General features: G+C 32.5%; 1 protein-coding gene and 1 pseudogene across 9 annotated transcripts; both read right to left on the reverse strand.

Moving 5' to 3' along the window:
• Positions 1–2,521: 2,521 nt before the first annotated feature.
• Positions 2,522–7,865, reverse strand: LOC123904500 (annotated as a pseudogene).
• Positions 7,866–15,145: 7,280 nt separating this feature from the next.
• On the reverse strand, positions 15,146–20,192 carry LOC123905524 (protein SMG7L). 9 transcript variants are annotated; one of them, XM_045955166.1, is made up of 7 exons: positions 19,714–19,936; positions 19,453–19,486; positions 18,860–18,953; positions 18,160–18,762; positions 17,951–18,073; positions 17,626–17,834; positions 15,146–17,432 (listed from the first exon to the last, which is right to left on the reverse strand). In XM_045955166.1, exons 3-7 carry the CDS (start codon positions 18,914–18,916, stop codon positions 15,395–15,397), a joined length of 3,030 nt encoding a protein of 1,009 aa, XP_045811122.1. In that variant the 5' UTR covers positions 18,917–18,953; positions 19,453–19,486; positions 19,714–19,936; the 3' UTR covers positions 15,146–15,394. The 9 variants fall into 9 exon arrangements, with proteins under 9 accessions (XP_045811122.1, XP_045811123.1, XP_045811124.1 ...); XM_045955167.1 differs by lacking the exon at positions 19,453–19,486 and having other exon boundaries at positions 19,714–20,192; XM_045955168.1 differs by lacking the exon at positions 19,453–19,486 and having other exon boundaries at positions 18,860–18,974; positions 19,714–19,989.
• Between the last annotated feature and the right edge of the window lie 1,403 nt (positions 20,193–21,595).

Genomic DNA, 21,595 nt, shown 5'->3' on the forward strand with positions numbered 1-21,595 from the left:
ATTTCTCTGTTTTAAAATAGAGAAAAAAGAATATGTACTGACAGTGTAAAATAATTTTACACTGTCAACCAATACCAGCCATGTTTTCCGCCACATCATCCCACTAAACCCCACTTTCTTAATATGATGTGGAAGAATGCTTCATTCTTATTGATTGTCAGTGTAAAATTAATTTACACTGACAGTGCGTAGTCTTTAAACTCTTTAAAATATGTCCACACTTTTTGTTAAAAAGTCCCACATCGGTGTTAGAAGTCACACATTGGCTAGAGATATGACATAGATAGCCTTTATAAGTGTAGTGTAAACTTCAACCCTCAAGCTAGCTTTTTTGGTTGAGTATATGCCTCTAAAATTCTAATATGGTATCAGAGTCTATCCTAGATCCATTGGTTGTTTGTTGTGGAGACCCCCATATTTGGGCCACCCGTTGTTGTTGATTCCACGTTCCAGCTTGTTCAGTTCTGGATGTGAGGGGGTGTGTTAGAAGTCCCACATTAGCTAGAGATATGACATAGATAGCCTTTATAAGTGTATTGCAAATCTCAACCCTCAAACTAGCTTTTGTGGTTGGGTATAAGCCTCTAAAATTTTAATACTTTCATTTTCGTTTTAAAAGGATTTGTGTAAAGACTAAAAAGTTCTTGAACCTATTTTGAATTATATTTTCACCACAGTGGCCATCATATAAAAGTAGTCCTTCATAAATTGAAGTTTAAAAAATAATAAAATAAAAGGGAAAAAATATCTATGGTATATATACACTAACACAATGACTAAAAAAAGAAAGCATATATGTTATTAACTTTAACGTTATTTCTTTACAAACGATAAAGTTATAGATCAATTTTAAATATTTTCATCTCTAAGGGATCATATGTCACTTGATAATTATAATGTAATGGGATAGAATTCACTCCCCTAATTTGAATATGTAATCTAGTTTTCATTTGCAATTTAACATTTCCTACATGGAAATAAAGTTACCGTGTTGGTGGTTTTGCGTGTTAGCAAAGAGGTTGTCATCTCATGTACTTTGTAGTTGCTTATCTTTGAGACTGGATCCTCTGCGGTTAATTTTTCACCGGAGACAGTCCAGTGTACATCTCAACCGTCCAACTTGTTTCTGTTGATAGGAACAGTAGACACAAAAATGAAATGTGTGGTTGTGATGCAATCGGAGGAAATTCACACATGAGAGGATCTCCTTTCCTTTTTACACACTACATTATGAAATTATAATACTTTAAATTTTTCTTAAATCTCACTACTAGAAAAAAGGCTTTTGCTTTACCAAAAAAAAAAGAAAAAAGAAAAAAGGCTTTTGGATAAGGAATTCCACGACTAATCTCTACCATTTTATTGATGCAGGATATATGGAATTGTGCTTTATATCACCATTTATATATGGATTCAGGCAAACTCAACTCAAGACGAGCATGGCATCAATATGAAAATTTCATGTTGATACGACATTTGTTTCCAAAATGGAAATACAAATTTCGAGCATTTTATTTAATCAGTGTTTTTTACTCACATTCCAAACATTATTTACACACTTTAGTACTTTACTCACATTCCAAACATTACATCACGATATTATGATGTATGTTTTTTCAAACAATGGAGAAGATGCATTCAAATAAATAGTTCATGAAAGATTGAATGCAAGGTGAGATTGAAAGTTATATTGGTGATGTTGACTTTAATTTTTAATAAAGTTTCATTTCTCATGGATGTGATTCTCTACTTTTTTTGCAGGATTAAATGTTATTATTTGAGTCAAAAAAAAAATGTTATTATTTGAGTATATATCACATCAACATTGGATTTTATTCACTTTCGAAAGTACATATGCAACATGATGCCGTTAAGAAAAACAACATACTTGGCTTTGATCTTACTTCTGAATCTTGCACTACAAGTCAACTTGATCATTGCACTACAATTCAGCTCCTGTGATGTCCATCCAAGCAGATGTTTTGGAGCTCAACTATCCACTGGATTCAAAACTTGTCGCTTACAGTAATAGATTTTATTTTTTTTATGAGGTCTCTTAATAGATCTTAATATCATAAAACATTTATTTTTAGGTAAACAATCAAATATATTTATAAAACTTAATATCATAAAACATTTATTTTTGACAAATTAGTATTATAAATACTTATTTTCGAAATCAAATAGATGTTTACGAGCTCAACTATCCACTGTAATTTAAAAAATATCACCATCAAGATCCTAAGATTGTCATGTTTTAGTTATAGTTGTTAAAATATTCTACTTGCTTTTCAAGATGAAATCATTGTGTAAATAAGTCGTGGCACACCAAAGGCTACGGACGCCATAAGCTAACCAGACGATATTCAATTTGAAAATTCGGATTTCAAATGTATGACACTCAAAGCTCTTAAGAAAAACTCAAGTAGTGGAGCAGAATCCAAATGCAGTTTCATGGAATTTCCTCTTTTTCCCTTTGGAAAAACAAAGCAATGGAAGTTTCTAACATTTGTGCGTTGTATTAGACCGGCTCAACCTACTACAGTATCCTGTATGTATACATGTTGGTATTGTATAACCTGTCTATGTCAGATTATATGCAATGTTAACCCTTTAGTTCTTACCTATAGATTGTCTAATCAATCCCAAAGAAAAATGTAGCAGGAAAGGAAACACTGTCATATCAAATCCCCCAAGATTAACATCCTAGCACAGAAACATGCACTCAAATCCTTATTTCCATAGTTTCACAAGGCAATCATGGCTAGCCGAGGCAATCAATTCATTTTGTGGTGAATCTGCTAGTCCTGCAATTAGTCCCTTGTGCGCAGAAATTGATTCTGTTTTATTGCCCTCAGTTGGACTCCATAATTCAAGGGACTGCAAAATTTGGTAGAGAAATTTAGAAGGGATCAGAATTTCTAATTTATGCTGAAGAAAACTATAACTTGGTAAGAGTTGACATGAAGGCATGGGCGTGAAGGGGTTACCTGGTAGCCACCAACAACTAAGAGGTTAGAATATGCTGGATGAAATATGCACGACTGAAACTTGTTCCCGTTTGAAAGCAACTCATTGATGCATTTTCCATCCGACCAGACTCGTGCCCTATCTTCACTGACAGAGGCAATATACTTTCCACTTATATCCCAACAAATGGAAACAACATCTTTATCATGTCCCTAGAAGGAAATGAAATTCAGTTATGATATACGATACGAGCATGATGCAAAACTCAACATTCAAACATTGAAATGAAAAGTAAGAACCAAGGTATATTATAGATAAGAATTAACCTTTTAAGTTACCTTTAGATTGAGCACAAATTTATCAGCCTCAACATCAAATATTCTGAGAGTATTTCCAGTAGCAGTACCTAAAAGCTTTCCATAAAGAGGCTGGAATCTAACTTGTTTACTACCTCCCTGCAATACATTATTATCATTAATTGACTTCGTGTTTTTAAGCATATGAAGGAGTACATCGCATCTAGCTATAAGACCATCATTACAATGTTCTAAAACAATGTACGCAGACCAGCTGCATGCTTTTGCATTTGACATTAGAGATTTAATCCTACCAAAACTATAAAGGATGTTAAGTGTGAAGAATTTATATCGTTTAATTAATGAATTCACTCTTCACTTCTAGGAAAAATAACAAGGCCGTGGTTAAGAGCTCGTTACATTGAATATACTATAAATATTAAGCCTAATTATTATTTTGGTCCCTTAAAAAAATTGATTTCACATTGGTCCCTTAATGATTAAACGTTCTTCTTTGGTCCCTTAAAGATATTCTTGTTTGTCACATTGGGACCAAAGAGGAAAATTTAACGATGAAGGGACCAATGTGAAACCAACAAATTCTTTAAGTGACCAAAATACTAATTAAGCCTAAATATTATTATTCCAAAAGCAACAGGCTGGCATAATACTGACCTTAGTTACATGCTTGCATTCACGTTGGTTCACATTCCACAGACGAATTATTTCATTGCCATCACACGAGCAAAGAACGTCTGCCTTTCTTGGGTGGAAGTCCAGTGACATTACTTGTTCAGAATGCCCATTAAGTTTAAATAATGATTTGTTTGGCTATACAATGAAACAAAAAAAGATAGTCTACCATTAAATTTTCCACAAAATACAATGGAAGAATAACGTAAATGAAAGTGCAAACAGGAAAGAAAAGATAAAAGTGAAGGGAAGATGGAAATGATACATCCATATTCTAAACAATTGGAAGCTATGAATATACATTAATACAACTAAGACAAGAAGAAAGTGACAAGTAACAGCTTACTTTGTTTGCATCCCAGAGTTTTATAGATTTATCAAAGGAAGATGTCGCAAATATAGTTGAGCCTGGTCTAAACCGAACATCTGTAATGAGAAGTGAATGGGTTTCCTCAGTAGCAACATTTTGAAAAGTTTCCATGTTCCAAATAAAAACCTGTCATCACAAACTATAATAAGTTCGGAATACAAGGGAAAACACGGGCAGTGATTAGGGATAAAATAAACTAAATTTGAAGATCGATTAGAATGAACCACCTTCTTATCATGTCCAGCACTTGCTAAAACTTTTCCATTTGATGAAAAATGGCTGGCCAAAACCTTGCTTTTGCTCGAGTGAAGGCATCCAACCTCTTGGAATGTAAAACCTACTGAATAGTCAGAAATCCTTGTGTTAGACATAAGTAATTATAGTCTCAAGAAAAAAAAGATTAATGGCCACATAATAATCTCGCATTAGTCTTCATAATATCAAACCTTTAGTTATATCATATGGACTACCTAATAAAAAGATTACAACAGAGAACATGTTTAAAAAGAATTTGTGTGGTATGTCAGACAAAAGCCTGTATCATCATACTAATAAACTATGGTAGTTGATTTCATCCTGCAAAAAGCCGAAAAACATTTTTGCCGCTCTAATTACATTAACTCAACTGGAACTACACCAAAATATCAACTTCTAGAAAATTTTAAAATTATACTGTGGTAAAAGAAAAAATTGCTATGGGCTCATATATGGCATCTCTATAAATCAATACTGCACAGATTGCATAATTTAAAGACAGAGTACTCAAAGCATTTGTCCATGAATATTTCACCTTTATTTCCACTTCTCCTGTCTGTTCCTAAATTTCGTGTCAGATTACTGAAAGGCGTAGTTTTGTGATCAGCATTTCCATTTTCAATAGACAGGTAAGAATCCACATTTTCATCTGCTGCATCCACACGGTCCTATTGTTTGAATTCCATTGGAAAGAAAAAGATTACAAGACAGGAATCCAATTGACTAAATAAAAGAAAAATGAATTAACAACAATGACAATGGATTAGAAGATATCAGGTGTTTTCTTATAAAATTTATGATAACGTACCGGAACACACTCTCCAGCTCCTAAGGGTGCTACTATCTTTCTATTTCTGCTGTTCTGATTGAGAATAGGAACACATATTTTTCAGAAACATTAGCACAATAATAACTTTCTGCTGCTAATAAGGTAAAGTGAAGTGATTTGGAATTTTAAAATGTTGAATATCATACATCGAGATTTTGGGACTGCATTTGCTGATCCTGCTTGCATTGAGGTTCTTCAGCTCTAATGGTTTGGTCCATCATCTGTATCATCATGAAATTAGTTTGCACGGAAGACAATACTTATAAAATAACATGAAAATAAATTCATTTGAAATATTATAGATAATTTTATCAAACAGTATGTATAAGATAGGTGATGAAGTAACTCAAACTTGAAGTCATTTCCATCTACTTCAATTTACTTTGATATAGACTAGCCAGTCGCCATCCTTAAACCATACTCAGTTTTCGTTAATACTGCTATCAGTGTCCATGACAAGTCTTACGCCAACTACGTTTCATGGAGAAAATTTATTGTCTTCTCTAAATGTTTGTTAATTCATCATTTTAACTTCCCTAGTGTTTATTAGCAGTCTGAATCAAATGAGTTAATAATACAATCAATCTTTGCTATCAAAGAGAAAAGATTGTGAACTATGCTTTCCTTGCACTCATTTTGTTACATGATCTACCCCCACTATCATGAGAAATAAAGCTTCCCTCAAAATTCAAAAATCAGAGTAAATGTCTTCCGGAATAGTTAGTAACAGATTGGATACGAAAAACAAACCTCTCTATCCTTATTACTTGATTCAGCCTTGGGAATCTCTGGATATTGACTGTCACATCTGGCAGAGTTTATAGGAGCTGCGAAAGTCTGAATGTTAGGAGTACTTGCAAGGGCTTGAGTCGGGATTGCTTCCTGATTTTGTGTGTTCAACACTTGACACTGCTGTCCATAGTTTGTCATTTGCAAAAGAGAAGTTAGCATCTGATTCTGCAGAAACAGGAATCTTTTATTCAATGTCCAGTCACTAAAAAGGATAATAATGATGTAATATGAACAAATTTTCATATACACTTCAATAGAAGTTTAGGGAAAAAAATGAAAACAAATGGAATTCTTTGTCCAAAAGATTCCACAAGCATTCTCCGTCACCTACATTTAATGGCACTCCATTTATTGGCACAAGATTAGGAACTTTATAGTTATCTGCAAACAAAAATAACCATTATGATATCAAAATATAATATATTCCGCGCTAAACAGCTAAGGAATAAAACATATTTAATTAAAATTGAATATGAATTTTGTTATTTACATCCAAATTAGGAATAGGGAGAATAGGTTCAAGACATACTTGTTACTTGAGGTCCACCTGAAGGCAGCATGGCTTTTTGTCTTACATCCAGAGGGTTACTAGGTACGGGAGGCTTCACACGCATAACAATTCCATTGTCCTGAAAATTTAAACCACATTAAATGAATCTATCACATACCATAGACTGAGTTTGCCATTCTCATTGTTATATGTTGGTGAGTGAGCTAAAGGGTACCTTATGGACTTGCTTCTGGAGCTGGTTGCCTACATCTTGCAATGGATGGCTGACAAAACAAAATAAAAGTATGTAAAGAGAAATAGCAAGGGTATTGCATGCAACACCAATTAAAATAATGCAACTGTATTCACAATGTATTCCCTTAAATATAAACTTTCATTAATAAATATAGGATAATTACATATGAATCAAAGGCAAACGGGCAACAAGCTGCGCCGCTATTTTAAATATAACAATTTTTTTAATCAAAGCGAATAACATTTTAAAACAAGCCAATGCCTATGAAGCATGAAGTAGCACAGTTGTAGTGTCACTAGATTAACCATAGGTAAAAGAACCTCTTGCACACTATTTTACTTATGGGTTTGAAAGGAATACGGATCAGCATAAGCGTGGAAACAATAATCATAAGATAAACATTCAAATTGAAAATTTGCATCTTTACAATTACTTTGAACTCATCCGTGAGAAGAAGTTCGGATCATTTTCATTGATAAGAGCAACCACGCTTGGATCCATATGTTCAGCCAAATTTCCAGGGGGGTTATTATTGTGCTGCCTTGGAGGCATCAATCTAGAAGCTGACTGTGCCATCATGTTGTTAAAGCTGGAGCTGGCTTGAAATTGTTGAGGTCTCTGCTCATTCATTGGCATTTGAGGGATTCTTAAAGAGGATATATTCATTGAAGTATCGATCATTCTCGGGACCTGAAAATTGACAAATGTAAGAATCATAAGTGATTGAGATAATACATGGGGTCAACATAAAATAAGATTGTTAATTATTATTTAGTTACCACCATATTAGGGGACTGTGGCTCAGACTCCTGACGACTTCTTATTCTGGATGAGAATACCTCAGAGAAAACAGACCACCATTCATGCAGGACTCCTTCCGGAGAATCAACAAACATTGAATCCACAAATTGCATGTCTGTGCTCAATCATTTTCGAATGACATTTAGTACATCAGTATCAATACTAAAAAGTCAATCAATTTTCAGCAATATTTAGCTTGTTTGGATTGGCTTATTTGAGCTTATCATATATTGGCATAAGTTTTTTTGAGATTGTTTGGGATAACTTGTGACAATTTTCATAAGTTCTCCAATATAGCTTATGAAAATAGCTCGTAGCATATATATAAAAACAAATTTATCTTCTTGTTTTTTTTTTTGCTATAAAAATAGCTTATACATAAGCGCTTCTCATAATAATCGCATCTGCGAATAAGCAGTTTATCGAAAAAAACAATAATTTGACCTAAAAGTACATCAAAATCAAATTCATTATCGAAAGAAGCAACTATATATTAATTTCAAAGCAATCTCATAATCAACTATAAACAATATACCCCGAAAATATAAATTACACTGCATCAGTGCACCAACTAGATTACATTGATCAGCAACAATAAAATGCTTAAATTTGATTATCACAGTTTGATTTTCAAATAACTTAACGATGAAGAATCAAACTCAATGCAATTCAAAAACTAGTACCAATTGAAGAAACCCTATAATTAACCCTATCTTATTTTAATTAATGAAAAATGAACAGTGATACCGCCAAAAACACAGCACCAACAACTACATCATTATGAATTTATGACTATTCTTCAAATATTGAAGCATGAAAAATTAATTAAATTGATAAATTAAATTAATCAAAAACAAAAACCTTATTTCTTTCTACGTATAATAAAATTTACCAGTAGGTTGAGTTTGGGAAACGTTAGCTTCGTTCTTGAAAATCTCAGCGGACTTATGCATTCCTCTTTTGATCATATATTCATACACATAAGATTGAAACCTAATACAAAACACAATAATTGGAATTAATTAATTGATAAAAAAAAAAAAGAGTAATTAGATTTGAATACTGACATTGCATGATTCTCCCATGGAGGATGATTATTGTTGGAATCCATGACGATGAGCGGTGGAAGGAAATAGGAAGGAAAGAAAATTGAAGAGAAGAAAGAAATAGAGATGAAATTGAAATGGATTGAATTTGAGTTGAAAAATGGAAGAGTTAGCGGCAAAGTGAGAGTGCCATGCAAAAAGGAGGAAAGAAAATTGGATTTTGGATTTTGGATTTTAAGGGTAAAGAGAGAGCGTGTGTGTGTGTGTGTGAGTATTTATACAGTGCACCAAATAAAGTGGGGTCTACACGATTAGCACGGAAAACGATGGAATCGGTCTGGAATTTGGATTTGGAATGGAATGGACTTGTATAGTCAACTGTTTTTCATTTTCTTTTATTACATTTTTTAATTTCAATATCTATTTTATCTATTTTCGTCGCATTCTATTTATTTTATAGTTGACTTTTCTTATTCATTCTTTTTTTTTTACAGAAAAAACAGGTTTTCTTATTCACTATATTTTTTTTTACTACATATGTATTATTATTATTATTATTATTAATAACCAAGTCTCTTACACCACAAAGACCGTAAAAAAGAATTACAAAAAAAACTACAAAATAAAAGTATCGTATATAAACGTTGTCGCAATATTTCATAAGAGTTAAAATCTTAAATAAAGTTAAAATTTATTTGATCAAATATTTCATAAGAGTTGTCGCAATATTTAAAATAACTATTGCTAAATAATTATTTTGACAGAATAAATTAAATAATTTAAAATATAATAAAAACAATTAATAAAACGTATATAAAAAATAACTATTTTGAGAAATAACTAAATTTTGCCAACTTTATAATATTAAAAAACTTTTTTTTTGACTAAATAATATTAAAAAAATTATTCATTGAATTACTATGTTTTAAAATGTAATTAATATGTTAATTTTTTTAAAAAAATTATTTAATATGTTAATTTAAACATCTGTGAATATGCATCATCACTATTTGATTGAAAAATTATATTATTTGAATTATTCATGTATTGTTTTACACACATATAATAAAGATTAAAAATATTTAATAAAAACGTATAAACTTTTAATTTTGATGAGTCTTAATAACATTAAATAATTTTAAATTGGTTAAAATTTTACATGTTTAATCTAAGTGATATAAATTTTTAATTCGTTTATTTCTTTAGGGTAAGGCCTAGTCCCCCTTATAATTATCTTATTTTTCTTCTTTTTTAATAATATGAGTTATAGATGGAGGACGGAGAATAATAGAGGTGTCAACAGAGTTGAGATATCTATCCATATTTCATACCTTAATATCTAGATGCTCTTAAATTATCAAAAAAATCTAAGTGATGTAAATTTTGTTATTCAACGATGAATTTTATAAAATTTATATTCATTACAATATTATTAAGTAGGATAACATTATTCGAATATTACACAGATATAATTCTTATCAAAAAAACACTGATATAATTTAATTTGTCTCATACATATAGTTAGTTATTATAAAATGAATCTTTATATTTTGAAGAAGAAAAACACCACAGGGAGTACTACATTTTAATTTAATTAATAAAGTAGTATGAACCTGACAGAGTCCAAATGCTACCCATGTATCGCACACTATTGTAATTCCACCTATATCGTTATTGTTCCATCAACCTCATGTTCCTCAACTAACTAACAGACATTCACAAGGTGATGATATGTTGATTGAGGCGCAACAGTTATTTGAGGTTCCTCGAGTAGAGAATGATGACATGGTCATTCAAGTGGAAAGAAAAGAAGACGTGCAAAAATTTCAGTTGTGGCAATCACATGTGAACACGATATTCGACATTTTCTATCAGCAGGTCCTGGAAGCTCCCAGGACTGTCGGGACTAATGATTGTTCTGAATTGAAAATGTTGGGAATTGGACGGCCCGACTACCAGGACTAATTCATGACAAGGTATTGGACAGGGTCAACTCCGAAAATTTCAAAACCTTGTTTGAATATTAAAAACGAGCCCATAATAAGAAACCGGAAAAAAATTGAAACATATTTTACCACTAATCCATTAACGTACATTTGATACGATGCGAAATAACATTAAGAGTGATCAAACAAATAATACTTTCTATAATAACAACAAATAACCACTTACCTAGGCATAATAACTAAGAACTATGTTGACTTAGGTAAAAATCTACTAGAATAATTTTAACTAGTACTATCTATGTTGAATTAGGCAAAATAATTTTAATAGAAATTTTTTGAACTCATCCGTGAGAAGAAGTTGGGATCATTTTCATTGATAAGAGCAACCAAACTTGGATCAACATGTTCAGCCAAATTTCCAACGCGATTATTACTATTATGCAGTCTCGGAGGCATCAATCTAGAAGCTGTCTGTGCCCTCATGTTAGGGCTGGAGCTGGCTTGAAATTGTTGAGGTCTCTGCTCATTCATTGGCATTTGAGGAATTCTAAGAGAGGATATATTCATTGAAGTAGTATCGGTCATTCTCGGAACCTGAAAATTGACAAATGTAAGAACAACGAGCAACTGAGATGATACATGGGCAACATTATTATTCTCTTCGGTCTTATGTAAATAAGATTGTCAATCATTGTACGGTTGACATATCTAAACTACAGTTTTATCTAGATACATCAACTTTACGATAAATCTGAAAAGTAATTTTTTTCTTATATATAAGATTAGGAGGAGTATGATTTAGTTACCGGTGGTAACATACCACGGTATTAGCAGACTGTGGCTCAGACTCCTGAGGACTCTTTAGTCTGGATGAGAATACCTCATAGAAAACAGACCACCATTCATGCAGGACTCCTTCAGGAGAATCATCGAACATTGAATCCACAAATTGCATGTCTGTGCTCAATCAATTTTCAATGAGATTTAGTACATCAATATAAATACCAAAACTCAATCAATTAATTTCCAGCAATATTTATTTTAGAGTGTGTTTTGATTGACTTATTTGAGTTTATTTATTGGCAAAAGTAAGTTTCCTGAGGTGTTTGGGAGAACTTACGACAATTTTTCATAAGATTTTTTAACTTATTTTCATAAGTTCTCCAATATAATTTATGAGAATAACTCATAGCATATGTAAAATCAATTTATATTTATTTTATTTTTTGCTATAAAAATAACTTATCTAAATTTATTTATACATAAACGGTTGCGAATAAGCTGTTTAACCAAACAAACAATAACTTGATCTAAAAGTACATCAAACTGAATGAATATAATAAAATTTACCAGTAGGGTGTGTTTGGGGAACGTTAGCTTCGTTCATGAAAATCTCTGCGGACTTATGCATTCCTCTTTTAATCATATATTCATACACATAGGATTGAAACCTATACAAAACACAAAATCGGAATTAATAAAATTAAAAAGGGGGAAATATTTCAAAAAATAAAATAAAATAAATTAATTAGATTAATACTTACATTGCATCATTCTTCCATGGATGATCATTATTGTTTGAGTCCATGATGATGATGAGACTTTATAAAGCGTTCTCACTCTCTGCACTGTGTGTGCGTATATATATATACAGTATGAGTATGAGTCATACTCAATTGTTTTTCCTTTTCTATTTCAATTTCAAAATCTATTTTATCTATTTTTATCGGATTTTATTTATTTTATAGTTGACTTTTCTTATTATTAGCCATATTGTAAACACATATTCTTAAATTATATCTTTAAGTAAAAAATAAAGCTTAAGCTATTATTTTGTTTCTAGCAAATAGATGAAATAGTAAAGTTATTATAAATTACTCCCTCCGATTTTATATACTATAAGAAAACATTTACTTTTTAGATTTATTATAGAATTAATGTATCTAAACAATATTATCATATAAAAAAATTATTACAAAAAAATTAACACATTTTACCAATCGTTAGTTGGTTCAGTGGTGAATGACATTGAACTTGGTAGGGAAAACCACGGTTCGATCCGCCGCAACTGAAATAGGGAGGGGCTGAAACCACTTTATGTCATAACTGACACTCGAACCAAATTAAATTATGGTAAAAGAAAAAAATAATTATAATAACACATTTTCCTGTTAATAAGGGAGTAATTTGTTTCTCCTTAATTATATTTTATATATTTTCATTCCGAATATATTCGAAAACCAATCAAGGATATTTGTAATCAAGTCACCGTGAAAATATCCTAGTTGGTAAGAGCATTATATGTAAAATATACAAACTGGAGGTTTGAAAATATCCTAGTTGATTAATACTCACAGTATTTCACCTTAAGTCATTAGGCTACTTGAAAAAGAAAAAAAAAAATTAATCAATATTTTAATATATCCTTTGTTTTTCTTAAAAAAAAATATATATATCATAAAATGTTTATATTTTCTTACAAAAAAAATTGGACACGTCCATACAAAAAAATGGTAGTTTGAAACTAAGTTAAAGTTTCTAGTCTTTAACCACCAATAAGAGTATATTTTGACTTTGTCCAATAATTGTCGTAGGGATTATGCTTGATTCCTGGAAAGTCTATGGTTTCTTTCATGCCACACAACCTAAACGCACACAAGCCAAATGAGTTGCATGAAAGACCTCCAAGCTCTAAGTCCACTTGATGAATACGTAAACTAAAGAAAATGATCAGATAGATGTGGAGAGTCCACCGACGAAAAACCAATCCAAGAACGAACTAACAAACAAAGAGAACCAAAAGTGTTGCATGGGAGGAATAAATGTTGAGCTGTTTCGACGCCTCCGCATCCGGATACGTAAAAATGAGCTTCTGGAGAGATAATGCCTCAGACTACCAGATTTGATTTTGTCGGCACCCTATCACGCAAAAGTCTCAATGCAAATATAGAAACTTTCAAGGGAACCTGCTTATGCCAAATAAGATCTTCAACTGCATCTAGAGTAACCTAATCATGTGAAGTCAAAATCTGATAGACAGCCCGAACTAAGTAACCTATAGCGGGATCGGGATGCCACTGCCAAATAGCTAAAGACTATGCCTACAAAAATAGATTGTGAAGTAAAGTCTGACACTCCCCAACATCATCTCCTCTTGCCAAATATCGTGTATTAAGTCACATAAAAACGAGTAAGTTAATTAGAGAGGGAGATAGAGAAAATCAAGACCATTGTCTTATTGGTGAAGATCACAAATTAATTATTATGAGATAGGATCAAATGACACCAAAGTGTCACAAAGATAATGACACCTTGATTTTAATTGACACCAGTTTGATTAAAACAAATATAACAAAGATGTACTTCGTACTGAATTGACGTTAATAATGTCATTTTTTTAGCTGTAGAAATGAGAAGCATCGTGATTTTTACTTTTAAAGAGTGTTATCGACGGTCGTTAGAATTTCTGATAAGTTTAAGCATTAGACTACGGTGGACCACTTGTGAAACTGGTCCACCGTAGCATTAGTCATCTCATATATGTTTGTTTGAATAGAGTTTTAGTGTTATCAACAACAAAAAAAAAGAAAAAAGAATAGAGTTTTAATTACTTGCTGGACTTAATTGTGTGTGTATGTTATAATCTAAATCATAATTTATAAAATGAGATATCTTCTCCTTTGAAATATTCTTACATTATTATATTTTTGTTGTTGTAAAAGACAGAGAAAATGAGAATAAAGAAAATCCAAACCTTGCAGATGCAAGGGAATAACAATAAGGCATCTAGCAGGCAAGGTATAAAAGCTAAGACGTTAGGCATCTCTCTATCTTAGGAGAAAATAATAGCATTAAAAATATACATTAAGGTCATTGCTCTCTATATATAAGTTACATCCACCATAATAATAGACCATAATAGTGAAAGAAATGAGATTCTTATTGCAGTTTCCATACTTTTCATGTTTCTGTTTTGTCACACCAAAGAAAGAGAATCATAAGGAGAAGAAGAATGAAGTCAAGAGACCTTAATAAAGGGAAAATCTCCAGCTATAATGTTCCTCATGAGTCATGTTCATGAATATTCATTAGGAATTTCTATAATTTACTATCATTTTTAACATTTTCTGCCTATGTCAATGTATATCGCGTCTTCTTATGTAATGCTTCATGCTTTGCAAGAGAAATGTTAACATTGCACGCCCTTTAACACTTTCGCTTGAAGTGTTATATTTATTGGATGAAATTCATGCGAGTTACCTTGTGTCACTTTCATTTAATAACTAAGGTTTATTTATCACATGATCCAAAATAATACCGTCTAAAGTCCCTATAATAACAATAAATAACCACTTACCTAGCCATAACTAGTACTATATGATTAAGATTAAGAACCATATGTCAGCTCTGAGAATGAGGGTTTCCTCTTTTAATATCAACTCTACATAATTTACATGCATATCTTAGAACAGTGGATGAATAAAGGATAATTCATCCACTTTCTATAAAAATTAGAGTTTTCAGTTCATATGAAATAGCTAAGACATTTGTATACACATGTGTGATATGATGACAGATTTAAACTCTACCAAAGTGACTGCGCAACAATGTGTACAATTATGGAATGGTCCGCGACACATAAGTTTCTGATTAAGAGTTATAATTTCCTGTGAATGTAGACCCTCCAAGGTTAGAATCTCGCTGGAGTCGCCATTCCTTCTCCTTCAAGCATTCTAGCAGAGACTGTGGCTCATTTCTCAGTTCCGTTACAGCACCATACCCAAAAGGGTGTGGTCTTTGATAATTGTTGTAGAGACTAGCTTTGTGTTCACCTGCACGAAGAAAATCTGGCTGCAACGGTGGGGGACCCGGGGACTCGATATACGTGTCCTGGTTAGTATAAGACAAAGGATTTTCCCTTCTGTCAAATTGATCAAACCTGTAAAGATTATCATGATAGAGGAAGTTTTCATGATTTCCGGGACCAGGAATATTCGGATAAGTAGGCTGCGTATAATTGTTAGCTTTCTCAGGTTTGTGGTTCTCTCTGTACCAACGCAGCCATTCCGAAGAAGTCATTCGTCCGGGTGGAGGGTATCCACCGTAAAAAACTGGATATCTAGGATCATATCCAGGTGGTCCATAAGCAGAACTCCAATCTGAGTAACCACTTATTGGTGGCGAAGTTTCTAGAAATCTCGGAGCAGGTAAACTAGGTTGAGCTTGTGCATCAGTAAACCAGGCAGCATTATCAGGTAATAATGGAGCAGAAGGTACTGGAAGAGAATATGTAGCAGAAGATGCATTGAGGTTTGAAGATTCATTCACTGAACTAATGACTGAATTTTCATTTTTATTGATGGATAAACCTGCCAAAGATGATGAAGCTATTTCTTCAATAGGATGCAACCTATGTTCAAGATCCTTTTTCGCATTTCTTCTATTGTTGCTGCTCAAACTTCCTTCATCGAGGACCCAAGCATTGAGCGACGGAGGGCCAGCAGAGATAGGGGCTTCAGAATAAGTGTGTGCATTTGATTCCTTTGCGGAAGGTTCATGCTGTTTGAACGATTTGTCACTCCTGAAATTCGAAATGCTTTCATGGTATTCCCACGGATCACTTTGAGTTTGAGCTGGGTTTTGTGCCATAAGAAGAGATGTAGCACGGCGCAAACAATCATCAGATGGTAAGCTTTGGTCATCATTGTCTTTTTGTGATATCTGCTCATTGCTGGATGATGGCGCTGAATTATACCTTGTAAGAGGCCTAAAGAGAATAACTTCTTCTTCTTCCACTACAGAAGTTTTTCCATTACTGATAGAGCTACTTGGATTCGCCTCTGTCGTCGATTTGCATTGTTCCCCGGTATCTTTGTTAGTTTGCTGATTAGCTTCTTTTCCTCTTGTACTATTGCCATTAGACTCCATATGTTGTGTTTTTTTATCGCCGTGACATTCATCTGATCTAGCCACACAAAATCTTCTTCCTAATTCATCATAAGTAATCCACTTTTCTAAATTATTTGATCTGCTGGCAATTTTCATAGCTGCTTCTTTTATGCGTCCGGCTCGCAATTCCACTCCACTTTCAAAATTGTCTCTGTGTTCCCAATCACCACAGAAATCTAATGAAAAATGTGAACAAGATATAGGTACAAAACCCCGCAATTCGAAATCCTCCCATAGAGCGGTGCTATCAAGAAGCTTTTTGGTTTCCTTTCTGTTGCCATTTAGTTTATTTAGAAGCTCCACAAACACGTCGAGAAAATATGAAATGGCTCTTCCACACTTTTGATCAGGTGTACATACTTCAGTTGCATCAAGCACACTAGAAAACCACTCGACAAAAACAAGCACAGAAGGTAATAAGGGGCAATGATTCAAAGAAATAGCCTTAAGACATCTTTCAACGAAACGTCCCATGACACCAAATGCAGCAGCAAATCCAAGTTGAATCAACTGCATAACATTTTCGTCTTTTGAATCACTTTTTTCAAGTTTATCCATTAAATTCTTTAGCGAAAATATGAGAATACAAACTACGTGTATTGCTCGAAAAGGACCTCTTCTGGCTAAATCCATTTGACTATAGGAGTCCAACACGGTCTTTAGTTCTGCATCGTTTAGCTTCAACATTTTATCCATCTCTCCAATTGTAGATGCCAATGCAATAGAGAATTCCTCAAAACTGCTTCAGATATGGGGTAAGAACATCAGAACACATATATATATTGCAATTTAGAAATTTAAAGCATACATTAATCTTCATTATATGAGGAGTTATCTAGTATCAATTCAATACAAGCTGGAGAAATTATGCAAATCAAGGATAAACAAAATTTCAAGGAAATTCTAGAACAAAATCAAATGAACTCATATACCTTGATGTTATGAAGAGGAAACTTATCATTCTCACCATAAGAGACCATAACTTTGTGTCAGTGAAATGATTACTTCCGCCTTCAAATTTTATGTAATTTGCGCAATCATCTTTCAGTTGCGCCTTTTTCTCTTCACTGATTCTTCCAGAACGTTTAAACAAATCAAAGCAGACTTCCCCGGAAACATATTGCAAAGGAGATGACCTGTTCTGCAAGATCAAAAGTGGCACTTGAGTGAGGAATTTGCGACAAAAGAAGCTAAGTAGCAGTAGACGTAGGGATAGAATGAAATGTCGTTTAACAAAGAGCCTTGAGATCATATTACCTTTTCAAACAGCAAGATAAGATTGTTCCATGCATCAGGAAAAGGTTCTTTAACTGCTAAACTTCTTACACAATGGTATAGAGCAAGAAACTCATCACCGATATATGTTGCCAATACAGCCAACTGCAAATGTATAAGGATATTGTCACATGAAGAAAAAAATGTAGACGATAAAAGTTGACCTTATGAAACAGATAGGAAACATTTACCTGATTTTGAGGGTTACCACTATTAGGCCAAATTCTTGTTGCTTCCAAGTAATGTGTGGCAGCAACTGACCAATTGTGATTTTGAGTATCAGGATTTTCACATTGTTCTTTGTACCTGGCAAGATCACCCATACAAACTAAGCAGCGATGACATAAATATTTACATTTCAGCTTAACTTCTGGTTCAACAGAAGTAAAGATCCAACCCTTTTTACGAAACAATGCCTCTTCCGACACTCCAGAATGTTTTCTTAGTTTTACCATTAGATTTTGGTAAAACTCAGAAGCATCTGACAAAAACAACTTAAATAATTTAAAAGGGTTGCTAGTGATTCTCTGCACAACACCAGTTTGTGTCGTTCCTAATTTGTTGCTCTCCACATCGCCCGAGCTTTTCTTTATTATTTTTCGAAATTCGTCAATATGCTTATAATGAAGCTTCCACAAAGAATATTCCACATCCTGAAGTTCTGCATAGGTATAATTATTCAAGATAACTCTCTCATAACTAGCTCGGATCTTGTGATACAAGTCTTGAGCATCTGAGTGTAGAATGCCTTTAGAATGGATCAATCCCCACAGTTGCTTTTCAGAATTCCCTATCTGAACATTCCACAAAGTTTAAAGTTTAGGATGTAAAATCAAAATACATTTCAAAACCTATAAGGCATAACAAGCAATGCCAATTTCAGAAAGTCACCTCTAAGAGAACTTCATTAGTACGAATTTCAGGAGAAAGAGATAGATCGGTTGCCATGATCGAAATTGAAGGGCTTCCTTCAAATGTAATGCATCTGCTTGACACAAACCTGGCCCTATGAGTAAACAACTATAAAAATGAAAATGAACTAAATATTCAATGTTTTGGCTATAAGAAAACCAGTACCACATGAACAATATTTAATTAGTACTTTAGACGAGTTTAAGTCCAATAAAAGACAATTAAGCTCGTCGAGAGCCTGAGTAATATCTATGTAGCACCGACACTTCTGATATAAGGCATGTTCGGTGTCTGACACCTAAACAACACCGACACATGTGATTACATACATTCATTTTCTCAAATTACTACCAGTGTCGTTGTGTCGGCATCGTGTCCGGTGTTTGTATCTATTTCTTCATAGGAAAACATGCAATTCTAAGCGAAGATTTATCCCGAATAATCATTAAGAAAAGAATAATGATCTTATTTAAGCAATCAATTGACCATAATCATAATTGTCTTTGTGGATAACCATAGATGAAACAATTGAGGACATAATATCAATCAAACTTTCATACTAAGATTCCTACCTCCCTAATGTCCAAATTCCATACTATACTGCAACTGCAAGGAAGTGGAAAATATAAACAACAAGGAAGTTTTGGATTTGCAAGTTTCTAACCACACACTCATATCATAATTGAATTGACAAAACTATACTGCAAATAAAACAAATATCCAGTTCAACAAATAAAGACAGAGAGCATAATCCAAATAAAAAAATATTCACTTAAATTAAATGTACTCATAAAGTGAAATATACAATAATTAATTCAGGTAAAAAAAATTACCTAATGAAACACAAGAATTCTTGAGTAAACAATTCCAACTTCAGCTAAATAACTATAAAGTGAGCTGAAATTGTTAGAAGAATTAACAGAAAAGTGGAAAGGAAGAAGAAGCAAGAAGAATTGGACCACCAACAGTGGTACAGATGTGAAACAGACAAAGTAAAAGGTAGAATTATGGATTTATTATGATGAAGCTTAACCTGAATACAAGACAAAATAAATACTCTTAAATCCGTTTTTTCTGGCTTTTGACATAAATATTTTCTGCTACTAGTCAATAAAAATATAAATAAAATATAGTCCTTATCATCACCTGTTATTTCTCTAACTAAAAAAAAAAAAATATATATATATATATATATATATATATAAAGTTTATTTTATTTTTTAGCCTCAAATATCAAGATTGAGCAACTTGATTTTTTTATGATTCAATGGTGTCAAGTTAGTCTTTTAAAGTTATTTATTTTGTTACAATTAGATTCTTCAATAATTTAGTTGTACTGTTTTTATTGGTAGCGACTTACGTAACATGTGAATCTTAGTTGTTTGTTATTTGTATAGGTTAAATTTGACATGACGGACACTAATAAGTGAATGATATGTTTGTGTGCGCGGTCTCTTTAACTACATCATTTTATTTACGCTCCACTTAACACCAGTTCTGACTCGCAATGACTATATAAGCTACTAACATTAAAATTTAGACAAGAAGTAAAACTTGATTGTAACAAAAATATTTTTTGATGTCCAATTTTTATTGGCATCAACTTAAGTGACACATGAATCTTAGTCATTCTTTGGTCATATCGATCAACATGGCACGGCTCACACTAATAAGTGAGCGACACGACACTTGTATTGTCACTTAGTTTCACCAACAAGTGATTTATGTTTCACTCAACTTCAACTCAGACTCACGATATTAAAAATTAGATAATGGTTAAACTTGATTGTAACAAATGATTAGTTTCAAAATTAGGATTTAGACGACTAAAATTGAATAATCATAACATAATCATAATACTATAAAACGAAATTGAAATTAAAACCTTAAAATAGATCACTGTAAGCCAAGGCTCTTATGTGCCTTGAGACTTATCTTGTGCTTCATGTATGTGATTGGTAAAGAGTTAAAAAACATATTAAGTTGAACTTTATTTTATTATATAAAAAGAAATGCCACTCTTCCACGTAAAGTTTTCTAGAAATCAAGATAGCGTTACCCAATTAATTATCTCAAGCTCATAATTAAATTCCTAACTATAAGCTAAAAAAATCAACATCGTTAATGAGCAGCTGAACCCAATTTACAAAGAAGGTTCCCACTATGACATCACATTTTATAACTAAAACTAAAAGCAACAAAGAACATTGCACAAAAGGTTAAAATTTATGGCCCATTACCTAAGATATTATTACTCATAAATTCAAAAGAAGATTTCCTAAACCCCACAAGAGTCGTTAAACTTCAATAGAGAGCTTGGTAGCAAAACAAAAATCTCTAAAATTAATTTTTGGATCATTTGGTTTGATTTATTTGAATATATGAATATAATTCATTAGGTATATGGAAGGGTTTAAAATTTGCAAAAAAATATGTCTTTTCTAAATCTTTTATGGTAGAGTTATATGTGGTTATGACTGAAACATTCACCAACAATCTCTCTATTAGGTTGATTTTAGCAAAATAATTATAGTTTAACGATATGTAGTTGCTTTCATTTTCATGTGGATGATGACAAAGGTGTGACCGTACATGTGTGAATGGGAGAGTGGTGGATACTGAATTATGTGGTTGGAAATATCACCCCTGTCTGTGTTCATTTCAGTTTCCGTACTAAAATAATTTGTTGGTATCCTAGAATTTAGTTGGCTAAGT

Source organism: Trifolium pratense, linkage group LG2 (assembly GCF_020283565.1).
Source record: "Trifolium pratense cultivar HEN17-A07 linkage group LG2, ARS_RC_1.1, whole genome shotgun sequence".
NCBI lineage: Eukaryota > Viridiplantae > Streptophyta > Magnoliopsida > Fabales > Fabaceae > Trifolium > Trifolium pratense.

Bases quoted from the DNA above. Each gene is read 5' to 3' on its own strand.
- LOC123905524 (XM_045955164.1), bottom strand. From the start codon at position 18,916: ATGGCAACCGATCTATCTCTTTCTCCTGAAATTCGTACTAATGAAGTT. The intron at 18,763-18,859 runs GTGACTTTCTGA...TGGAATGTTCAG, and splicing joins CTAATGAAGTTCTCTTAGAG to ATAGGGAATTCTGAAAAGCA. The intron at 17,436-17,625 runs GTATATGAGTTC...CCATATCTGAAG, and splicing joins TTCCTCTTCATAACATCAAG to CAGTTTTGAGGAATTCTCTA.